This window comes from Pipra filicauda, unplaced genomic scaffold, assembly GCF_003945595.2.
Source record: "Pipra filicauda isolate LSUMZ 115617 unplaced genomic scaffold, ASM394559v2 scaffold35_size7292922_pilon, whole genome shotgun sequence".
NCBI lineage: Eukaryota > Metazoa > Chordata > Aves > Passeriformes > Pipridae > Pipra > Pipra filicauda.
This window is the reverse complement of record NW_024104487.1, coordinates 3,407,690-3,428,397: the sequence shown is the minus strand read 5'-3', so window position 1 is coordinate 3,428,397 and position 20,708 is coordinate 3,407,690. Positions and strand designations below refer to the sequence as shown.

Below are 20,708 nucleotides of genomic sequence, written 5' to 3'. Positions count from 1 at the left end.
TTACAGAAGCAAAGGAATGGTTCAAGAAGTTTCTGCTTCCTTCCTTGAAGTATGTAGAAGGTTACAAATTAATCTCAAAAGAGTTTATAAGTCTCTCAGAGTTAATGAGTATCTTAAAACTGCCTGCTTCTCTTAATTGCCTAAGGCCAGTTGGTCCTGGAGTATATAAAGTACCCATGCATGAAGATGAGAAGTACAGCCAAGAGAGCCAGCAAACAAACAGCAGACAGGAACAAAGTGCTGTGTCTGCTGTGAAAGATGCCAAAAGATGTTTTTACCTTCATTCGTCTTTTTGTGCTCTTACTCAGTTTCTCCACTATTTTTCTGGGAGTCCTTTGCATTTCCACAAATTCCTCCATGTGCAGATGTGGAAATAATGAGCTAGTGTTTTATTGCCTGATAGCTTTGGGGTTCTTTCTCCTTGTTACTGGCATTTTCTGGAGCACTTTCCATGAAGTCTTGAAATACAGGGCCCTTGGCATCGTCATTCGAAATCCCAGTCACCGAGAACTACGTGTCTGCACCATAGACAGGTATGTGCTGCAGTTTGCTGCAGATGATTTGGGAGGGAGGGATGCTATCTATTTTGCAAACATACTGTCAGTCAAAAGGAGCAATAAAAGATTTTTACAAAATTTTACAAAATTTTATATTTACTATAGAAAACTGTAGTCTGAAATTTTATTTGCTAGAGTAAGGAGCAACATGCAAGCAGTAATTCATGCAAGTGATACAGAACGTAAGGTTTACTAGAGGAAAATAAGAAGGTTTCACAGTTTCCAAAGTTTCCAAAGCCACACACGGAGGCAGCAGGTGCAGCTATACCAACTTCATGCAGGAGCATCCCGAGTTCCATCTCAACAGACGATTTCAGACATGCTGCTGTAGGGTAGGTGCTTATATAAGAAGTTATCAACATTGAGGTATTCAGGGAGCTTCAGCTCATTATATGGCTCCTGCTAAAGTTTTCTGGTTTAATTGTCCCCCCTATTTGAGAACCTCATGAAGTTCAACAAGGCCAAATGCAAGATGCTGCACCTGGATTGGGACAAACCCAAGCATAAACACAGGCTGGGCCGAGAATGAATTGAGAGCAGCCCTGGGGAGAAGGACTTGGGCTGTTGGTTGATGAGTAGCTCAGCATGACTTGGCAATGTGCCCTAGCAGCCCAGAAAGCCAATAGAATCCTGGGCTGCATCAAAAGCAGCACGAGCAGCAGGTCAAGGGAAGGCATTCTGACTCTCTACCCTGCCTTTTGGAGTCCCCACCTGGAGCACTGCATCCAGGTCTGGGATCCTCGGCACAGGAAGGACATTGACCTGCTAGAATGGGTCCAGAGGAGGGCCACAAAGATGATCAGGAGGCTGGAACACTTCTCCTATCGAGACAGGCTGAGAGAGCTGGGGTTGTTCAGCCTGGAAAAGGCTCCACTGAGGCTTTATGGCACCTTCCAATACCTGAAGGGAACTTACAGGAAAGGTGGAGAGGGACTTTTCACAAGAGCATGTAGTGACAGGGCAAGGGGAATGGTTTCAAACTGAGAACGGTTATGTTTAGATTAGATACTAGGAAAAAATGGTATACTGTGAGGATGGTGAGTCACTGAAACAGGTTGTCCAGAGTTGTGGATACCCCATCCCTGAAAGTGTTGAAGGCCAGGTTGGATGGGGCTCTGAGCAACCTGGTCTAGTGGAAGGTGTCCCTGCCCATGGCAGGGGGTGTGTAACTAGATGATCTTCAAGTTCCCTTCCAACCCAAAACATTCTGTGATCCTACAATTTTATTTCTTAACAAAGTTGGATGCTTTGAGAGAGAGAGTTTCTTAAACTGGCATGAGGCCTTGCAAAAGCCTTTAACAGGGTCACAGAATACAAATTACTTTTCCTGGACTGTTGTGGAAACTGCACCAGAAACACTGACAATGGGTTCTCTAAAGGCACTATAAAAGCAACATTCAGCAAATTTTGGTTAGATAAGTAGAGTCATACAAAATGCATTTTAACACTGTGGAAAACAATGGTTATTGTAATAGTAAATAACTTTGAACAGTGATTTCAATCTTCTTTCAAATTAAACTTTTCTCAGGCACTTGTTGAAATGTGAGCACGAGTGTTTGTATGTCAGGGGTGGGAATTTTCATGGGGAAGACTTGTCCTTTTAGAATGTTGTGTTTTAATAAAATATTCTGTACAAAGCCACAGGAAAAGATCCCAGCTATGCCTACCTTTTTAATTTAATATATTTCATTGTTCTAAACCTATTTAGGTTTCCATTTACAGTTTAAGCCTCATCTAAACTTCAGAAGTATAACAGACAAAGAACCTAACCAAGCTCTGTGAGATAAATCACATTTCACCATAAAGTGTTTCTTTTCGGACTGCTTATTTTAGGCCTGACTTCTACCCTCCCTCCTATGAGGACTGCACAGATCCTGAAAAACAGACTTCCCCACTGTCAATTGCCTTCACAGTAAAACAGCAAGAAGCCATCAATGTCACTCCGCCTCCATATAGTGAAAGCAGTGCAGAGTTCGTCAGTGAAACACATGAGCAGGAACAGCCACCACCATACGAGTTATGTGTGCGGGAGCTATGGCAGCAGCAAACAGCTGACCACGACTCAAACCCCAGACTGGAGTCAAATTCTCATATATCCATGCAAGAAATCAGTTACCAACAGGATATAGACTTCCAGGGGACCTCAGAAAGAGCAACATCTGTCAGAACATCTGAGATGGGCAGCCAGTAAAATTCTGCATCTGTGAAGCAGGGAAAACTGGAAGAAGACTCGTGTCAGTGATCCCAAGTAGTACACTACTTAAGGTGAAATTGCACAGGAAAAACATTGACCATTTGTCAGTGTGAGTGGAGTTGGAGGTGATATATAAAGATGCTCAGTATCTCAAAGCAGAATAAATCTCCATAGAGATAGAAATGTTCAGGCTTATAGGAGTCACCATCAATGGTAATAGAAGTTTCTTACACTACAAGATAAATGAAGCATCATGCTCTTATTAGTCCTAAATGTCTTGTGCCTTGTAAGGAGTTTCAAAAGAAAGCCTTCATTTGTGGTTTTGAAACATTAGCTGACTTGGGAAACCTATTTACTCAGCTTTTGTTTGAAATTTGTAGATTATTTTTTATAACTGATTATTTTTGTATTGTATGCCTTTCAAGTTATGTGTTTTATTTTGGGGTAAAAATATCTGCTGTTTTACTGTTGATTTCATGAATAAATTTTGTAATTAAAACAAATAAATACCTTGTGTCTGCTTATATAATACAAGAGGTCCATGATTCCAGATAAGGACACAAGAAAATATGCCTCCTAGCTGCCAAAAAGAGAATCCTGGTTATGCTCACAGCTCCTCAGAGGAAACTACCAATTGCAGGAGGAAAAATCATCTCTGACTCCTCTGAGCTACCTCTAAGGGCAGTTGCTTCCACTGCAGCTTACTCAAGACTATGGGAACTGAGAAAGGGACCCTGTAGCCTGTTTCTGACACAAGTTACCTCATAATTACACAACAAATACCAGAAAAAAGGACAGTCTTGGATATATGCCCTTCCTTCCACAAAATCACGAAGGCAAATTTGCATCCAGGCACCATCACCTGTAATTCCAGACGACAAGAAAAATTTCAAGAAGGTTCCTTGAGATTTGAACCTGCAACATTCACTATAGATGAGTTTTCCTCTTTTGGTTGGAAGGGACCTCTAGAGGTCATCTAGTCCAAACCCTGGCAATGAGCTGGATCGCATTGCTCAGAGCCCCATCCAACTTGACTCTAAGATAAACACATGCAGGTATTCTTCCCAAAAATGTCGAGGCAGTGGAAGGATTAAAAAAAAAAAAAAAAAAAAAGAAGAGGTTTATTTTAGATGCAAGGACCACCACTTCTTTTTTTGATTTGCACACATCAGGCCCCAGGGGCAAAGGCAATGTCCCTCCTCCTCCAAGGCTATTTTATCTTTTCTCTCTCCTCCTCTACTTTCTTTCTGGCCCAAAGAGGACTTGTACATGCCTGCAAACATGTTGTCTCTCTGCATACCAGAAAGCAAGGCTGAGAACTTCTCTTGCCACGCAGGGGAGGTTGGGGGGCAGGTGGGGAAGCATTAAAATTCCCTTTGAGAAAGGGTTACCATTTAGGCAGAGTCTTCCTAGCAAAACGAGTTCTAATCTTTTGCTACAAATTCTTCCAGAAATGTATCTATTCCTACACTGACCTCGAATTTGTTCAGGAATGGGCTCCTACCATCTCTCCGGGCAACCTGTTTTTGGTTTTGTTACACACCAGCAAAACAGAAAAGCTATCACACTTTCCAGATGCCCACATACTGTAAAATTACAAGTTAAGAACTATGGCTGTACATGCATTGGAAATGCAAGCCATGGTGGTAACAATAGCTAAGGCCAGGGAACTGACAATTGCATCAGTTTTGTCCTTCAAAGAATTTCATCCTTTATGGGAAAAACATACAAACCTTCCGTTGCTTTAAGCAAAAAGAAAAGCAGAGTAAATTGGGGCGAACAAACTACAGAGAAAGAAAAATCAGTTCAAGGTAAGTTGATGATGAGAAATGTATTAAAACATCCAGAGTCTAAAATAGAGCCCCTGAAAAGAAGCTGATAGAAGATGCCATCAGCATATAAAGATTTTTCAGCGACTGAGAAGCAGCACAGCACAGAGAACAATAAAAGCCAGAAGTACACATTATTTCCAGTTGAAGTGAGGATCTACTATGCCAAGTGATCTTGTTACAGTCTTACCTCTGTATCTTACTACCATATCCATCCCCTGAAATCTCTTGCTTCTCTATTCCAGAGTCCCAGTTCCTGAAGGCAGTGGGCACAAGTTTTGTTGCAATGAGACTGATCAGCCATGAGATATCCCATGGCAAAATGCCTGTCCTGCATGTTCAACTTCTTTTTTTTCCTCCACTGGAAATCAAACTTTTCCACTAGGTAACTACTCCTGCAAGACCAAATGAGTGGGAAATGGCTGAGACTATAGTTCTGAGTCATACTGAGAGCAAGTACTGCAGGAGTAGCCCTTAAGTTTGCTCTTGGACCAGTTTGCTATAGGAAATTCATTCAGATGCTTTCCACATAGTTTATGAACAAACAGGAAGAGCTAACCCTCCCTTCCTTTCTCCCAGTTCCAGGAAAGCCCTGCAGATGTTGTGAGGTCTCAACAGGTCCAGAAATGTGAAACTGAAGAAAACTGCATCTTCCACCTGCAGTATGCCATAAAGTATTTGATACATGAAAGTTACTGAGATAAAAAGAACATTAAAGTTAACACCTAATATTTTGATACAATCTGGTATTTTGATACAATCACTTTGTCTTTTCAGGTAATGAACTATTTGATTATGAACTTAATGAAAAATGGCATGGGCAATGAGCTCAAAAATAGCAGCAAAGGCTTTTAAACAGTTTGCTTTTGATCAAATTTAATAGCATGAAGTCATATTTGCCAAGAATAGCAGCTGGAAATTTTAAGTTAAAAGGAATTTTCTTTGGGCAGGACAGAACCAGTCAAACTAAGGCTTCAGAACAGAACAGATTCTTTCAGTGCATTGACAAATAACTTCCTGACACTGGTGACTGAGGAGCCAATAAGATGCTGCTGTCCTCACACTCACAATACCAAGAAGTGGGTGGGCACGTGAAGGTTTTTGCTGCATTGACCATGAGACAATGGATTCAGAGTTCTTAGAGGAGCAAAAAGGACAAAAGGCAAGACCAAAGCTTGCAGAGCAGACTTTAGCATCTTCAGAGATCTGCTTGGAAGAGTCCCATGGGTTATGGCCCTGGAGAAGAGATAAATCCAGGACAGCTGTTTGATTTTCAAGGATTGCCTCCTTCAAGCTCATGAATGGTTCATTCTGACGTAGAAATCAAACAAAGGCAGCAGGAGGCCTGCATGGATGGACAGGATGCTCCTGACTAAACTCAGATATGAAAAGGAAATGTATGATAAGTGGAAGCAGGGACAACTGAACCAGGAGGACAACATGCATATCAACTGCATGATTGACCCTGTCTATCCAATCATGCGAGGTTGAGATCAGGAAAGCCAAAGCTCACTTGGAGTCGAATGAGGTGAGGAACATGAAGGGTAATGGGAAAAGTTTCTACATGTACATAAGTTGAAAGAGGGCACAGAAAAGGCTGAAGTGCTCAAAGCTTTCTTTGTCTCCATCTTTACTGGTAAAACCAGCCTTCAGGCATTATAGGCCCTCAAGACCAAAGGAAAAATCTGAGACAAGGAAGACTTACCTTGGGTGGAGCAAGAACAGGTCAGGGAGCACATGGAATGCATGCACAGAGCTGAAGAAGCTGAGTCATGCCATTGAAAGGCCACCCTCCATTACCTCTGAAAGATTGTGGGTGACTCGGAGAGACCCCTGCGAGAGGAAATATCACTCGTGTCTGTAAGAGAAGGAGGATCTGGGGAAGTTACATGCTGGCCAGCCTCGCCTTAGTTTCTGGGAGGTGATGGAATAACCAATCCTGGAAATCCTTGTCAAAGCCATGAAGGACAAGAAGGTGATTAGGAGTAATCAGCATGGATTTATGAAGAGCAAGTGATGCTTAACCAACTTGATGACCTTCTACAATGAGATGAGTGGCTTAGTGGATGAGGAGAGAGCAGCGGATAAGGAGAGAGTACTGAATGTTGTTTGCTTCACCTTTAGTAAGGCTTTTGACACCATATCAAAAAACATCTTCAGACTGACAAAATATGATTTAAATAAGTGGACAGTGACATGGATTGAAAAGCAGCTAAACAGCCAGTCCAGAAGGTTGTGATCACTGCCACAAAGTCCATCTGGAGGCCAGTCACCACCAGCACAACCCGGAGGTCAATCCTGGAGCAAATACTGGCATCATGTGGATAACAGGGCAGAGCACATCTTCAGTGGTTTTGTAAGGACTGGAAGGAGCAGCTGACACTCCAGGCAGATGTGCTGCCATTAAGAGGGATCTATGTAGGTTGGAGAAATGGGCCAACAGGAACCTCATGAAGTTCAACAAAGGAAAATGTGATGTCCTGCCCTTGGGGAGGAACAAATCCAAGCACCAGTACATGCTGTAGCCAGTGGGCTAGAAAACAGCTCCACAGAGAAGAACCTGGCAGTCAACTAGCTGATAACACACCAGCAACGCACCTGCATAGCAAAGACAGCCAATGGCATCCTGGGCTGCATCAGGAAAAGCATCACCAGCAGTTGGAGGAAGGTGATCCTTTCCCTCTGCTCAGCAGAGTAAGAGTAAGATACAACTGAAGGGCTGAGTCTGAGCTTGCCAAGTACAAAAGAGACATGGACATACTGGAGCACCTCCAGCAAAAGGCCAGAAAGATGAAGGGAATGGACTACTTGTCATATGACAAGAGACTCAGAGAGTTACAAGTGTTTAGTCTGTGAGACAGAAGGTTCGTAAGGAATCTTATTTCTGTAAATACTTGATAGTAAAGAAAAAAGTGTATGGACCCAGGCTCTTCTCAGTGGTGCCCAATGACAGGACAAGAGGCAATGGGCACAAGCTGAATCGCACAAAATTCCATATGACCACTCACGGAAGTTTTGGGTTTGGTTTTTTTTTTTCACTACAGGAGCGGTCAATTACTTGAACAGTTTGCCCTGAGGTGGTTGTGGAGTCTCAGCCCTCGGATATAATCAAAACCCAACTCGATATGGTCCTGGGCAGCTTCCTCTACATGATCCTGCTGTGAGCTGGGACATGGACTAGGTGATTTTAGTCCTGATGAACTAGGTGGCCCCTTCCAAACTCAAGGATTCTGTGATTCTGTGGTTCAGGTGAGTAGTACTGCCTTACAAATTGTCTCTGAACACAGAGAGAATACGAGGTTTTGGGAAACAGAATTATGTCCAAATAAATATTAGTGCAATCACAGCTGAACAATAAAGGAATCTTGCGATTTCCAGACTTGAGGAAACTGCTTATTCAAAAATAGCACAGAAGGGTGTAGGTCTCTGTCACAGCACCTAGACACTGTGATAAGATGAACAGAATTAATAACAGTTTTCCCTCTACTAGATGTATGGGGAGTTTTTAGGAGCCTTGCATTTTTGTGTAACTTTGTATACGTTGCTTTTTTTCCAAGCATTCATCTTTCATGTTAATAATTAAAAGACCTCAGGAAATGCAGCACACTTTATGAGACTATGGCTACAGTCCTTCCCCACATGCATCAGATATAAAGATATACACTGTACTTCAGCCTTACAAGGTTTTATTCATTTTCTTGCAGAGAAAAGTAATTACCTTTTATCAGTATCACCCATCTTTATAAAAAAAGGGACCTGGAGCCCAAGACAAAGTCAATATCAAGATTTTAAAATATACTCTTTGTTTATCATGACTGCCTTCAGAAAAGCAGACTGTCATCTTCTGCAGCTCTAGTGATAGCTTTCTGATAAAAGCATAGGTGTGATTCTTCACAGTCCTCATCTGTTCCTTGTGAGTCTTTTCCATTGCATCCTGAAAAGACACCTGGCTTCAGAACATCTTACTTTTCAAAGTGCGTTGTTCCCATCCCAGAAAAGCTTGACAAATGGGATATTCCATAGTATAAATAGCTAGCTCACTATATGATCAAAAATTTTTTCATTGTCAGAGAACATGTAGGAGATTTTACAAGTCTTAGTGAGCTCCCTTTCAGAACGTTCTTTCATGCAACCCAGTAATTTGAACTGTCATAATCCAGAGTGTGTGACTATGTGTGATCTACTAATTAGGAGCTTACTATCTTGCACCTAGAGGAGTTTGATCTATAATAAATATAAAATATTAGATAAATCAAGTTTCTTCCAGAAATGTTCTTTGCAAGGTTTCTGTAAAGATGAATACTCTTACACTCAAAAGCAGATGTCCAAACTGTGTGAGAATGCCACTGTCATATAAGAGAAAAATCTTTATAAAAAGAACTAAAGTCTTAAAATCTCATTTGGTTTATGGGAATATGTAATGGTAAGGTAGGATAGTATGTGACAACATTAGTACCTCATTCGTTTAGATTCAATTAAGTAATAATGTAACTGTATTAAAGGCAGTTTTATTAGGATGCTTCAAAGTGCAGTGTGTCTTGTCCACAATTACATATTAAGACAGATATACAGCATTACTCTTTATTGTGTACTAAGTGCCATAGCCTTTTTTTGACAGAAGTGTTGAAAGAAATAAAAACAATTTCCTTTGCTGCAATATTATATAAATTGCACTAAAATTTGACAACCACAATGAATTAAAATACACTGTAAAGAGGCAAGTTGCACAAAGCCACCCTGATGAATGATACAAGCGAACAACAAAGCAAAGCTTTGAAACAAATGACATGCAAAGTGTTTGTGTTCTTCTTCAGGGCACAGTATTGTAGCTAGAACCACAGTATCATTTCACAAGCAGAAAAATGCTGATGTCCATATCCCCAACAGCCTTCTCAGATCTATGCTGAGACGCCTTTTGCACTCCCCAAATTTTTATTCCATGATCCACTGTCACTAAGAATCTAACAGAAACCATGTTCAGCTAGTGAATCAATCAAGTATTTCTATTTAATTTATTAGGTTTTTTTAATCCCCTGTTCACTTATTTCACTTTGTAGTAGTGGAGCATGAGTATTCCAAAGACTTAGAAGACTTCTGTAACTCCCTCATAAAGAATTGCTGAACTTGCAATAATTACCTTTCAAACACAGTAAGAACCAGTATCATCTCCTGACATGAGGAATATTTCAAAAGACAGTCAGATTCCATAGCCAACATAGTGCTGGAAGGATAAAATCAGCTCTATAGCACAAATGCCTCCCTTTGGAGGAAAACAACCAAAGAGTCAAAAAATCTGGAAAATCTAAAGGCACAAGTCACATTGATACGTTTTAAAAGCAGGGGTAAAAAAAATATGGAATAACCCCTTCTTTGGGAGCATGTGTAAATGTGTATACAACACTGCTGTCAGTGTGCATCTGTGAGCAACAGGAAAGGCAGGAGAGGAGGCATAGTTGTCCAGTGACGAAATACATAGTTCAGTATACAGCCCTTATGACGTGCTCATACATGCTCTGTATGCTTTTTATAAACTGACAAGAAGGTGACAATATTCCCAAACAATATTCACCAAATATGTCTTTGCTTTGCAACTCCTCCCCCTCTCTCCATAATTGAAATTTCTCCAACTTTTATCACAGCATTCAAAACCAAGCAGTTGTCATTTTCTGTCACACTGCTGACAACATTTGAAGATTAAGGCCTCTTTGGTTATATTGTTATCAGAAATTAAGATATTGCAGGTAAAACAAAGAAGTCAATATACTATTGCATTTGGAGATCAATGCAAGTGATTATACTCAATGTTATATTGAATTTTAGTTCCCACCCTGCCTTTCTCCCCAAGAAAACTTTTAAAATCATACAAGGCACAAATGGCTAACAAGTCTTAACAAGGTTCAGTCTCTTCCTTGCTGTTTCTCTTTTGGCCCTGGTTTAACAATCTTCTGTGGCTTCAGGTAATGACAGTGGGTCCCTTTCGTCCTGTCCTCTCATGAATCTGAGATATTTTCAGTGCGATTGCTATAAGAGGACTCAGCACAGCCTAAAGAGGGAGAAATACATTGAATTACATTAAGCATAAATATCAAAAGACATCAGACATTTATAAATCCTTCTTTTAACTGTCGAATTATATAATAATAGTAAATAATTTAATAATATGAAAAACTGACACAGCCATAGTGTCTATATAGTTATACTTGGCATAACGAAGTATCATGTTTAGCATGTTTTGTGAAGTGTTACACTGACTATACCTAAGCTATGCAGAAAAGAGAAACCACTAAATACACTGTACTGATAATGTTTCTATGTCACAGGAATTGTGGAGCTCTTGTGAAATCTGCTGTACAAAAAACCTAGAAAAAATTGTACAAAAGTAGAATTGTTTCCATTCTGATAAGTAGAAGCCACACAGATGATATTTTCCTCCCAAACACACTTACTCTGTGAAGCTTAAGGTCAGAAGGTACTGTAACAACTACCCAAATAGAATTCACAGAAGTGTGTTTTGAGTAATACCACATGTTGATAGGATAAATTCCAACAGAAGAGCATGAATTTTCAAGTTTCAGGCTACAGACCTTATTAAATGGCCATACACATGCCCAGATGGGTGAGTGCAAGTAACTATTATGATAGTACCATGTGAAAACCAAGTAAAATACAATTTTTCAAATGGCAATTGAATCTTCTTTCAGTTAATTAAATGATACACAAAGATAGACACAGCTGAGTTTTGCGTGAAAACCTACTTTTCAGAGAATTGTATATTTGGTTACCAAACTAATGAGTTAATTCTCTGACCCTTAGAGATTTCCCCCAGATGCCCCTTTCAAATAAACTAATTCAAACCCCTCAGGTTTGAAAAAGAAATGAAACAAAACAGTAATTCTGGAGAACTTAAATTTACAGATATATTTTTATAACCTTAATATAATCAATACTTTTAATCTCTTTCAGCCACCTAACAGTTTTTGACAGGATGAGGTGTTTGCTTTATTTACACAAGCAGTCAGATGGTTCAGTCAAAAGACTGAAGAGACTAGCTGTGCAAGTATTCATGCAGTAACACCACAAATGCCATTGGTGTCCAGTGAGTTTATGATTAAACTTAGTAATGCACAAGCATGAGTGGTCTGACATGTTATTGTTAAAAAAGCTCCATATTTGTAGATATCTATCTAGTGAATAATTACTGAAGCAGAACACAAGTCTATTAAAGTCAAACATACTTAGAGAAGATTAATATGCAGAACACAAATTCACATCTGTGAGCAAATGCTGCAAAAGTAAATATTAAAATATGCCAATCTATAAGGTCTGGATGACACCAAAGCATATGAACTTCTCTGGCACTCCTCTAAGAAACCTTTTCCTTATGTAATCTAAAACAAAGGGAAATTTTAAAAAGCAACCCTGCTGACCAGTTTCACTAGACTCTGCTTTCTTAGGCAACAAAGGCATTCAACATTAAAATTAAAAAATAAACCAAGCAACACTTTATACAATGCTGGAACAAAACACAAAATCAAATGAGTTTATGTGACATCCATTTACATAAACAATTTAGGTGCTGCACTTTTGCCAAATGATTTCACTTGTTACTAAATGTTCTTCTTGTCACAATCACACTTCTCAACAGAGAAAGTCCTTCTTTAATTCTGTCTTCTCATACTTCAATTTAACTATATTTTCTTCATCCAGAAGATACAAAAAAGTGAAAGTGCATTATATTTGGAATGGCAAGAGCAGGACAGAATAACAAGGAACTAGAACTGCACATGCCTTTTAAAAACTTCTTTACCTCTGCCATGAATAATTTACACTTCAGTTGCAACAGATAAATCCCAGGCAGCAAATCACTTATCATTAATATCACTCTAGAAAGCCTTTTATATCTCAAAGAGATCTTGATTTAAAAATATTTTTCAAATGGTTCTTTCTGCTTAAGAAATTGTAAAACTTTATGATTGATATGCCAGCTCAAAAAATAATTGCAATCACTCAGTATGTTAAATAACACATTTATCTCTTGGCAACTTTTTAGGAGATATGGTATTTTATCCTTTAGACAAAATTAAAGAATTGAAAATTTACAGAACTGATTTAATCAGAATTTTACTTTAGTAACCACACATAGAAGTTATATCTCTAAAAAAATAACTGGTAGCAATGATTACTTGTACCACGAAATAAATCAAGCAAGCAGATATCTAACATCAGGCAAATAAAGATTAAAAGCTTTTTCCTAGGGAATAATCTGTACCAGAGCTGTCAGAGGCATATCATTCCTGCTTGGCTCATGTAGTGTTTTTTCTCTCTGTGATCTTGCAAGAAAATTCCATACAACTCACGCTCTTCTAATTAAGGTCTCACATAAGATTTGTCCCATGATGCATGTGGTTTATCAAGGGTTAGGCAGGGCTGAAATGTACCTGCTTGCAGGTTAAAAGCTCTGCATGTCTCTGGAGTTTGGCTTAAGAAAATAATTTTCTCAGAATAGGTGCATAAATGCCATCTATATGTCAAGAAACACCTTGTGAAAGCCTTCTATGTGTAGCTTTTATGCTAAAACCTGCCAACTTTCATCACAAGTTCATGCAGTTCTGATGCAAAATCAGCTGTCCAGGCTTAGCCTGGAAAGCCCATGAGGCTCTTTAGCTTCTCCCCAAGCCTGCAATTAATTTCAGTCTTATTAGGAAAAGCAATTTTACACAGTCTATGCACAGACATTTTCCATAGATCTTAAATTCACTTTTCACAGTCTCAAAAACAAGTTACCCCATCGGTCTCATCAGTGAACAGAATTCCGCAGACTTTATCTGGGACAAATAAAACAAACAAACACTAAGGGAATGGTAATACTTTCAAATAGGATCTAAATGTTTTAGTGAACATCAGATAACTACAACTCTCTTTTATTGTTCTCAAACTTTTGCTCTGTCTTCTCTTACTGCACCCATCTGCATTTTGCATTCAGCATCGTGTCCACCAGTGCTCTTCTGGGCTCTCTCAGCTTTACATATACACAAGTGAAGGTACACAGTGGAACACTAGGATCAAAGTTATTATATTTGTATGCACGTATATATATTTGTATGTATGTTATTATTCGTAAAACCATTAAACATTAAACAACATACTCCTTGTATCCACATGGAGAAGTAATGTAAGGCCATCTGAATTAGCCAGTCTTAAAAGAGTGTCCTACTGGGGAAAAAGATTCAGCAACAATTGGTTAAACCTTGTATGACTAGACACCTAGGCACCTGAAATACTAATAGTCAAAAAGACACATACAGAAAGTAATTATTTCAGATCAAGCATTCTGACCTTGTGACAGATTTCTAACAGTGCTGGCATAGTACTCCATGTTCCAAAAGAATGCACCTCCCTGGAACAATTGTTAATGGCTCAGAATTAAAGAAAGATAAATAAGTGGGTTAGTACAGAACGAAGTTGTCAAAAAAGGGCTATAGTTTAACTCCTGGTGTTCTGTCATGATAAAAGATGTGCCAAGTCTTTACCATCTGTGCATATTCTCTCTCTAAAAACTGCTATCAAACCTCAAATTCTATGTCTTCAATTGTTTGTCTATCAGTTTTAGTATGAATTAAAGTAGTTCTCTAGTTTATAATGGCAGCCTTGAGAAAAACATACTTGCAGAATGCTTTGAACTCAACAACATCGGTAATTGCTAGGTGGTGTTATCATTGTATAAATCATGATAAGCCTTGACATTTCAGACATGGGCCAGAAATCCTTTTCTCTCCTAACGCTTAAATTAATTCTCAGTTCTTCTCTTTTTATCATTTAAACATTACACGAGAGGTTGCTCAGACAGGCCAGGGTAATGAGGCAGCTAGAACAAGGACACAGGGAAACTGAGAAATAACTCCTTCCTTTCTTACCTCTTCCTGCTTACACATCATTTTCCCCTGCTTCATGTGACCGCTTAAAGCTGTTGTTAGCGCTCTGTAACCTAGGCAACAGAATCACTATCATATGAACTAAATGAAAGAAAAACAAAGGTAGAAGAGAGGGGCAAATCCCCCAAAGCACGTTTTGATGGCCTTATTTATCAGAAGGAGCTTTTCCTTCGGCTTTAATACATTTTAAAAGTCAAACCAATACACTTACAAAGCAACACTAAAGTGATTCGAGAGACATAAATAATGGAATGAAACAACTACAAAGGGAGCTTAGCAGTTCACTGACGTCTGGCACCACAGCTGTACCTCCTGCAGAGCTTCTGCCTTAGGGGCTCAACACACAGCTCAGCTCAAGCTGCTTTGGCCTTGCATTCCAAAAAAACCCAGAAGTCTTCAGAACGGTTTACGCCACAGCAACCTGTCCTAAAAGATCTAAGCAATGCAGATGTTCATCGTGGAACAAACTGAACCTACTTTGTAATATCCACAGCACTGGCGGTGAGGTTTATTACCACGAAGCAGCACACTTTCCACAGGAAAAAAGGAAACTGACCTCTCTGCTCAGAGAGGTCTCCCGGTCAACTCAAATAAAATAATAATAAAGGTTGGAAAGTCAGTTCTGCCTCTAGAATAGAGGAGGCCAGGCATGATGGGTGAAACGGATAGGGAGAAAATGTAAACTGAGTGGTTTACACGGAAACGGAGTGGTTTACATGGAAACATCTATGTTTGCAACAGATTAGTTCTTTTCTAGAATGTCCAAAGAGCTATGAGCAAAGATCAGGTTTAGTGAACTAATTTCTTTGATTCGTGAAATATTTTATAATTACTCCCACATGATCTATTTCCATTGCAGTCTCAGATGATTTAAAATTTGTTCACTGTATAGTGTAGTTCAACTCCAGCCAGCAACTAAGTACCACGCAGCTGCTTGCTCACTCCCCTGCCCCTGGTGAGACTGGCAGAGAATTGGAAAAGACAAAACCCGTGGGTTGAGATAAGCACAGGTTAATAACTGAAATAAACTAAAATATGATAATAATATGAATAATAAAAGGAAAAAGAGAGAGGAATAAAATGCAAAGAAACCCCACAAGCAATGCACAATACAACAGTTCACCACCCACTGACTGTGCTCAGCCTGTCTCTGCGCAGTGATCAGCCCCTCACAGCCAACTCCCTGCAGTTTATATACTGAACGTGGCATCCTGTTGTATGGCATATCCCTTTGGCCAGTTCAAGTCATCTGTCAAAGTTATGCTCCCTCCTGGATTCTTGTGCACTTCCTCACTGGCAGAGCATGGGAAACTGAAAAGTCCTTAACATACTTACTGCACTACTCAGCAACAACTAAAACATCATTGTGTTATCAACATTATTCTCATACCAAATCCAAAACACAGCACTGTACCAGCTACTAAGAAGAAAACTAACCCAGACAAAACTGAAACAACTTTATATGATTTTTCTGGACCATACTGTATGTTTTAATAGCTGACCAGAGCCATGCTAAAAGACTCAATGCTTCAAAAGTAAAGAGAGGTAATAATTCTCTAGTAAACTGAGCTTGTGCTTAAGGTTGTATCAATGTCCTGACAGAACCATATAGACTCCTTTCATTTTATCCCTATTAAGTGATAGTGGACGCGAGGACTTCTGGATTGTTGATTTCAGTTCTCAGCTCTTGGATAAACTCACACCACAATCAACCACTTTATATAATCACTCATATATACAACCATATGTAACACAATATTTTCACATACCAAACAAGGTCCACATGCAAATCAGTTTGTTTTTTCCTCTGCTACTTGCCATTCAAAAATCGTTTCGGAAATTCAGTGTTTGATGATCAAGACGTATTTTTGACCTTTTTTTTTCTTTTTTTTTAATTGGCTTGCCTTTTCCAATTAAAACACAAAGAAACAACTCATGTCCTAAAATCCTGGCTGCTGCTAATCTCATGATTCTGTAGCTCAGAAGCATGTTCTTTACTAGTCTTCGGCAAAAGTAATTCCAACATCTGTGATTCACTGCATCTCATTTAAGGAGTACCCAATATAGATTGCACAAGACTGAGGGAGTTGGCTGATGCAGTTGCAAAGCCACTCTCCATGATATTTGAAAAGTCGTGGCAATCAGGTGAAGTCTCAGGTGACTGGAAAAGGGGAAACGTACCCATCTTTAAAAAGGATAGAAAGGAAGATCCTGGGAACTACCACCCTGTCAACCTCCTCTCTGTGCCTGGGAAGATCACGGAACAGATCCTCCTAGAAGCTATACTAGGGCACATGGAGGACAGCGAGGTGATTCGGGACAGCCAGTAGAGTTTCACAAAAGGTAAGTCATGCCTGACCAACTGAGTGGCCTTCTAGGATGGAGTGACTACAGCAGTGGACAAGGAAAGGGCTACAGATGTCATTTATTTGGACTTCTGTGAAGTTTTTGACATGGCACCCCGCAATATCCTTCTCTCTAAATTGGAGAGAGATGGATTTGATGGGTGGACTGTTAGATGGATGAGAAATTGGTTGGATGGTGGAATCCAGAGGGTAGTGGTCAACAGCTAAGAGTCCCAAAGAATGTCAGTGACAAATGGTGTCCCTAAGGGTCCATACTGGGATGAGTGTTATTAATATCTTCGTTAATGACCACAGACAAGGGGATCGAGTGCACCCTCAGCAAATTTGCAGATGACACCAAGCCAAGGGGTGCAGTTGACACACCTGAAGGATGGGACGCCATCCATAGGAACCTGGACAAGCTCAAGAAGTGGGTCCATGGGAATCCCATGAGGTTTAATAAGACCAAGAGCAAGGTGCTGCACCTGGGTCGGGACAAATCCCGGTATCAATACAGGCTGGGGGATGAACAGATTGAGAGCAGGCCTGTTGAGAAGGTCTTGGGGGTTCTGGTGCATGAGAGGCTGGACATGACCCAGCAATGTGCACTTGCCAACCAGAAAGCAAAATGTACTCTGGGCTCCATCAAAAGCAGCGTGGCCAGCAGGTCAAGGGAGGTGGTTCTGCCCCTGTACTCTGCTCTTGGTGAGACCCTACCTGGAGTACTCTGTAGCTTCGAGGGTGCTAAGCTCAAGAAGGACATGGATCTGTTGGAGTGAGTCCAAAGGAGGACCATCAAGCTGATTAGGGGGATAGAGCACCTTACCTATGAGGAAAAGCTGAGAGAACTGGATTTGCTCAGCCTGGAAAAGAAGAGGCTTCAGGGTTACCTAACTGTGGCCTTCCAGTACCTGAAGGGAGCCTACAAGAAAAATGGAATTCAGCTTGAGGCTGTGGTGGGTCCATCTAGGAGCCAGCTGGAACTGGCTCTTTTTAACAAGGAGACAGCTTCTGGTAACTTCTCACAGAAGCCACCCCTGTAGCTATCAAAACCTTGCCATGTAAATCCAATACAGTAGGAGCTGTAAATGGGGTTGTAGCAGTGTTCTTCCCTAGTCAAAATACATCAATGATCTTGCTAGCTGGGTAAACCTGGATACACAGAAAACCAATAAAATTGCTAAAAAAAGGTCCTTCACTCTGTTAGAGCTTTAACATTATAAGTATTCTATCCAAGAAGTTACTGAGGATGCAAACTGTTACTTAAAAATAAAAGCAAATAAAATTAATAGATCATATCTGCAGGCATGGAGTCTGCAACATTTCTGTAAAATCTGAAGCACTTTTTGTGACTGATAGACAATGTTTAACAGCACAAGAAGAAACTTGCTAAGTTTATGGTGAGATTCTGCTGAAAAGGCAACACCAAACATTTACCTAGGGTTCAAACGCATTTGAAAGCTTTTATGTTTTGGGACATTTGCATTTGCATTCCAGTCATGAACACACGGCTACACGGACAGTGTTTTGATTTACCACAACCAAATGCTTAACCTCTTTTCCATGAAACATCCTTAGTCCTCTCTTGTATATCACAGCATAAAGGTGGTTTCCTGAGAAAAATCTGAGTGTGTGAAACATGATTTTTATTAATTGCTCTAGGCATCTGCTGGACTTTACAGCAACTTGCTTTCAACATTCACTCTTCTTAGGAAAAAATCTGGTTATGATATAATTCTTAGACAACTGCAAGTCTTTCCCTTAAAAGGAATCTCTACATTGTTTAGCATCTGGCATCCATATTTCCTAACTGTAGTCTCACCATGAGGAATCCTTGGGATGCCCTGACTTCCAGACAATCTTCTTGAAAAATGGTCATCTTATTTTTAAAATATTGTTCTAGAACTTGGATTATGACCCTTTAAAAAATAGTGAAAAAAATTCAAACTAGAATGTCTTCTCTTAACAGACCTGGAGTCGTTGCCCAGAATTCATCACCAGGCATTTCAGCCCTTGAGAGTGCTAGATATTAGTGTGCCTTCTTGTTGTGTTAGATATTACACAAACATATATTAAAACTGCTGTTCCTGCCTCAAAGTGAGTACATTTACAAGACTAGGAAAATCATCTACAAACACAGTAAACGAGTCCAAACACTGAGTGTTACTTCTGATTAAAGATGAGAACCCATAGCCACTGCTATTACAGAGGTAATGCATTACTTATTGACGTACTACAATCCTATTTCATTACCTGTGGTTCCTTATTGTGTTGGCTAGGATCCTTTTCATAACTCTCTGCATAGATCCGGAGAGTAGCTCTCACATGACTTGAAGCACTCATTCTGAAGATGAGCCTGGAAGCATCTGAAAAAATAATCCGCAGCCCCTATGAGAGAAGAAGAAACAGCATATATGTAGGGTGGTAGTAACTTTACAAATCACCATTCACTGCTTTAAAATAAAAAGTGAAAGGTAGAGGCATTTGGATGCAATTCCTCTTTCCCTGGAACTTTGGACAATTCATTCATTCCTCTTTTTCCCCATTAAAGACTAGAAATTATGTTGTACATTCCCTCCCACTCTTCATAACAAATACTCTCTTACTGCTGTTTTTATTTTCTTGACCTGATTTGTTCTATGGGCAGAGCGCAAAATCAGTGGCCTGAGAAATAGGTATAATATCTCCAAGGATGAGTGGCCTAAGAAATACAGAATCCCAGGATCAAAAACCAGTTGTCAGCAGTGAATACAAAAGACAGGATCAGCTGCTGTCCCTCAAAGACCATGCACTAATATCTGACTGCAAGAATTTCAATAAGTTTGTAGTATAACTTAGAAAACTTTAGGTGTAATTAATTTCAAGTACACTAATTAATGCACATTAACTGTGTGTATAATAAAAGTGATTGATTAATTTATTAATTAACTGTGAATTTGCTCTTTGCTCCCATCTTCACCTCTTTTTTTCTTTCTTCCTTCCCCATTTTGTACAGCATATATAAACCAGAGTTTATATACCTGGATCCACAGTTTCTCTACAGGGGGGCCATTTCAGGCCAGAGAACCAAATTGCACAGATGAATAGTTATAGTGTTGCAATATTCTACCAGTTCCGCACTAATATGGAGAACTGTAAATGGTACCCTCAGACTAAGTGTCACCTCTGCTTTGCCACTGAACTTTAGTTCCCCTTAGTCCTGCTGTTGTCAAACGCCTAGTGCATAAACTGAGACCCTCGCTACTTTTATTTAAAGGGCAGTAAACCATTAAAAAATGAGAGAAGAGAATTAAAAGAGATGCATTTTGTTCTTCCAGTTTTATCAGCACCTTGAGAAGACACTGATGTTAGAAACCCAGTGCTCCAATATTCTAAAGAATAAGTAAAACCGTTGTTTTCTCAGTTATATGCCAAAACATCTTCAGCACCATATAAAGCATCGATTGGTTGATAACTACAGAATCATAGTATGGTTTAGATTGGAAGGACCTTTAAAGGTCATCCCATCCAATCCCCCTGCAATGATCAGAAGCATCTTCAACAAGATCTGGTTGCTCAGAGTGCCATCCAAACTGATCTTTAATGTTTCTAGGGATGGGGCACCCACCACCAATCTGGGCAACCTATTCCAGTGTTTCACCACCCTCACTAAAAAAAAAAGTCTTCCTTATACCTAGTCTGAGTCTACTTTTTTAGTTTAAAGCCATTACTACTTGTCCTGTTGCAACAGGCTCTGCTAAAAAGATTGTCCCCACGTTTCTTACAAGCCCCCTTTAAGTACTGAAAGGCCACAATAAGGTCTCCCTGGAGCCTTCTGTCTCTTAGTGAATGGGCAACTTGTACCTTTCATC

At 39.8% G+C, this 20,708-nt stretch overlaps 2 protein-coding genes across 2 annotated transcripts in view; one reads left to right on the top strand and one right to left on the bottom strand.

The window, feature by feature from the left end:
- Positions 1-258: 258 nt before the first annotated feature.
- Positions 259-3,159, top strand: TMEM252 (transmembrane protein 252). Its single transcript, XM_027752181.2, has 2 exons — positions 259-533; positions 2,391-3,159. The coding sequence occupies exons 1-2, from the start codon at positions 259-261 to the stop codon at positions 2,746-2,748; spliced, it is 633 nt and encodes a 210-aa protein (XP_027607982.1). The 3' UTR covers positions 2,749-3,159.
- Positions 3,160-9,072: 5,913 nt separating this feature from the next.
- PGM5 (phosphoglucomutase 5) overlaps positions 9,073-20,708 on the bottom strand; it is a 74,943-nt gene continuing 63,307 nt past the window's right edge. The window contains exons 10-11 of the mRNA XM_027709736.2: positions 19,111-19,245; positions 9,073-10,623 (exon numbers count right to left, since the gene is read on the bottom strand). Coding sequence (XP_027565537.1) covers positions 10,534-10,623; positions 19,111-19,245 — 225 coding nt within the window. The 3' untranslated portion in view covers positions 9,073-10,533. The remainder of the gene's footprint in view (positions 10,624-19,110; positions 19,246-20,708) is intronic.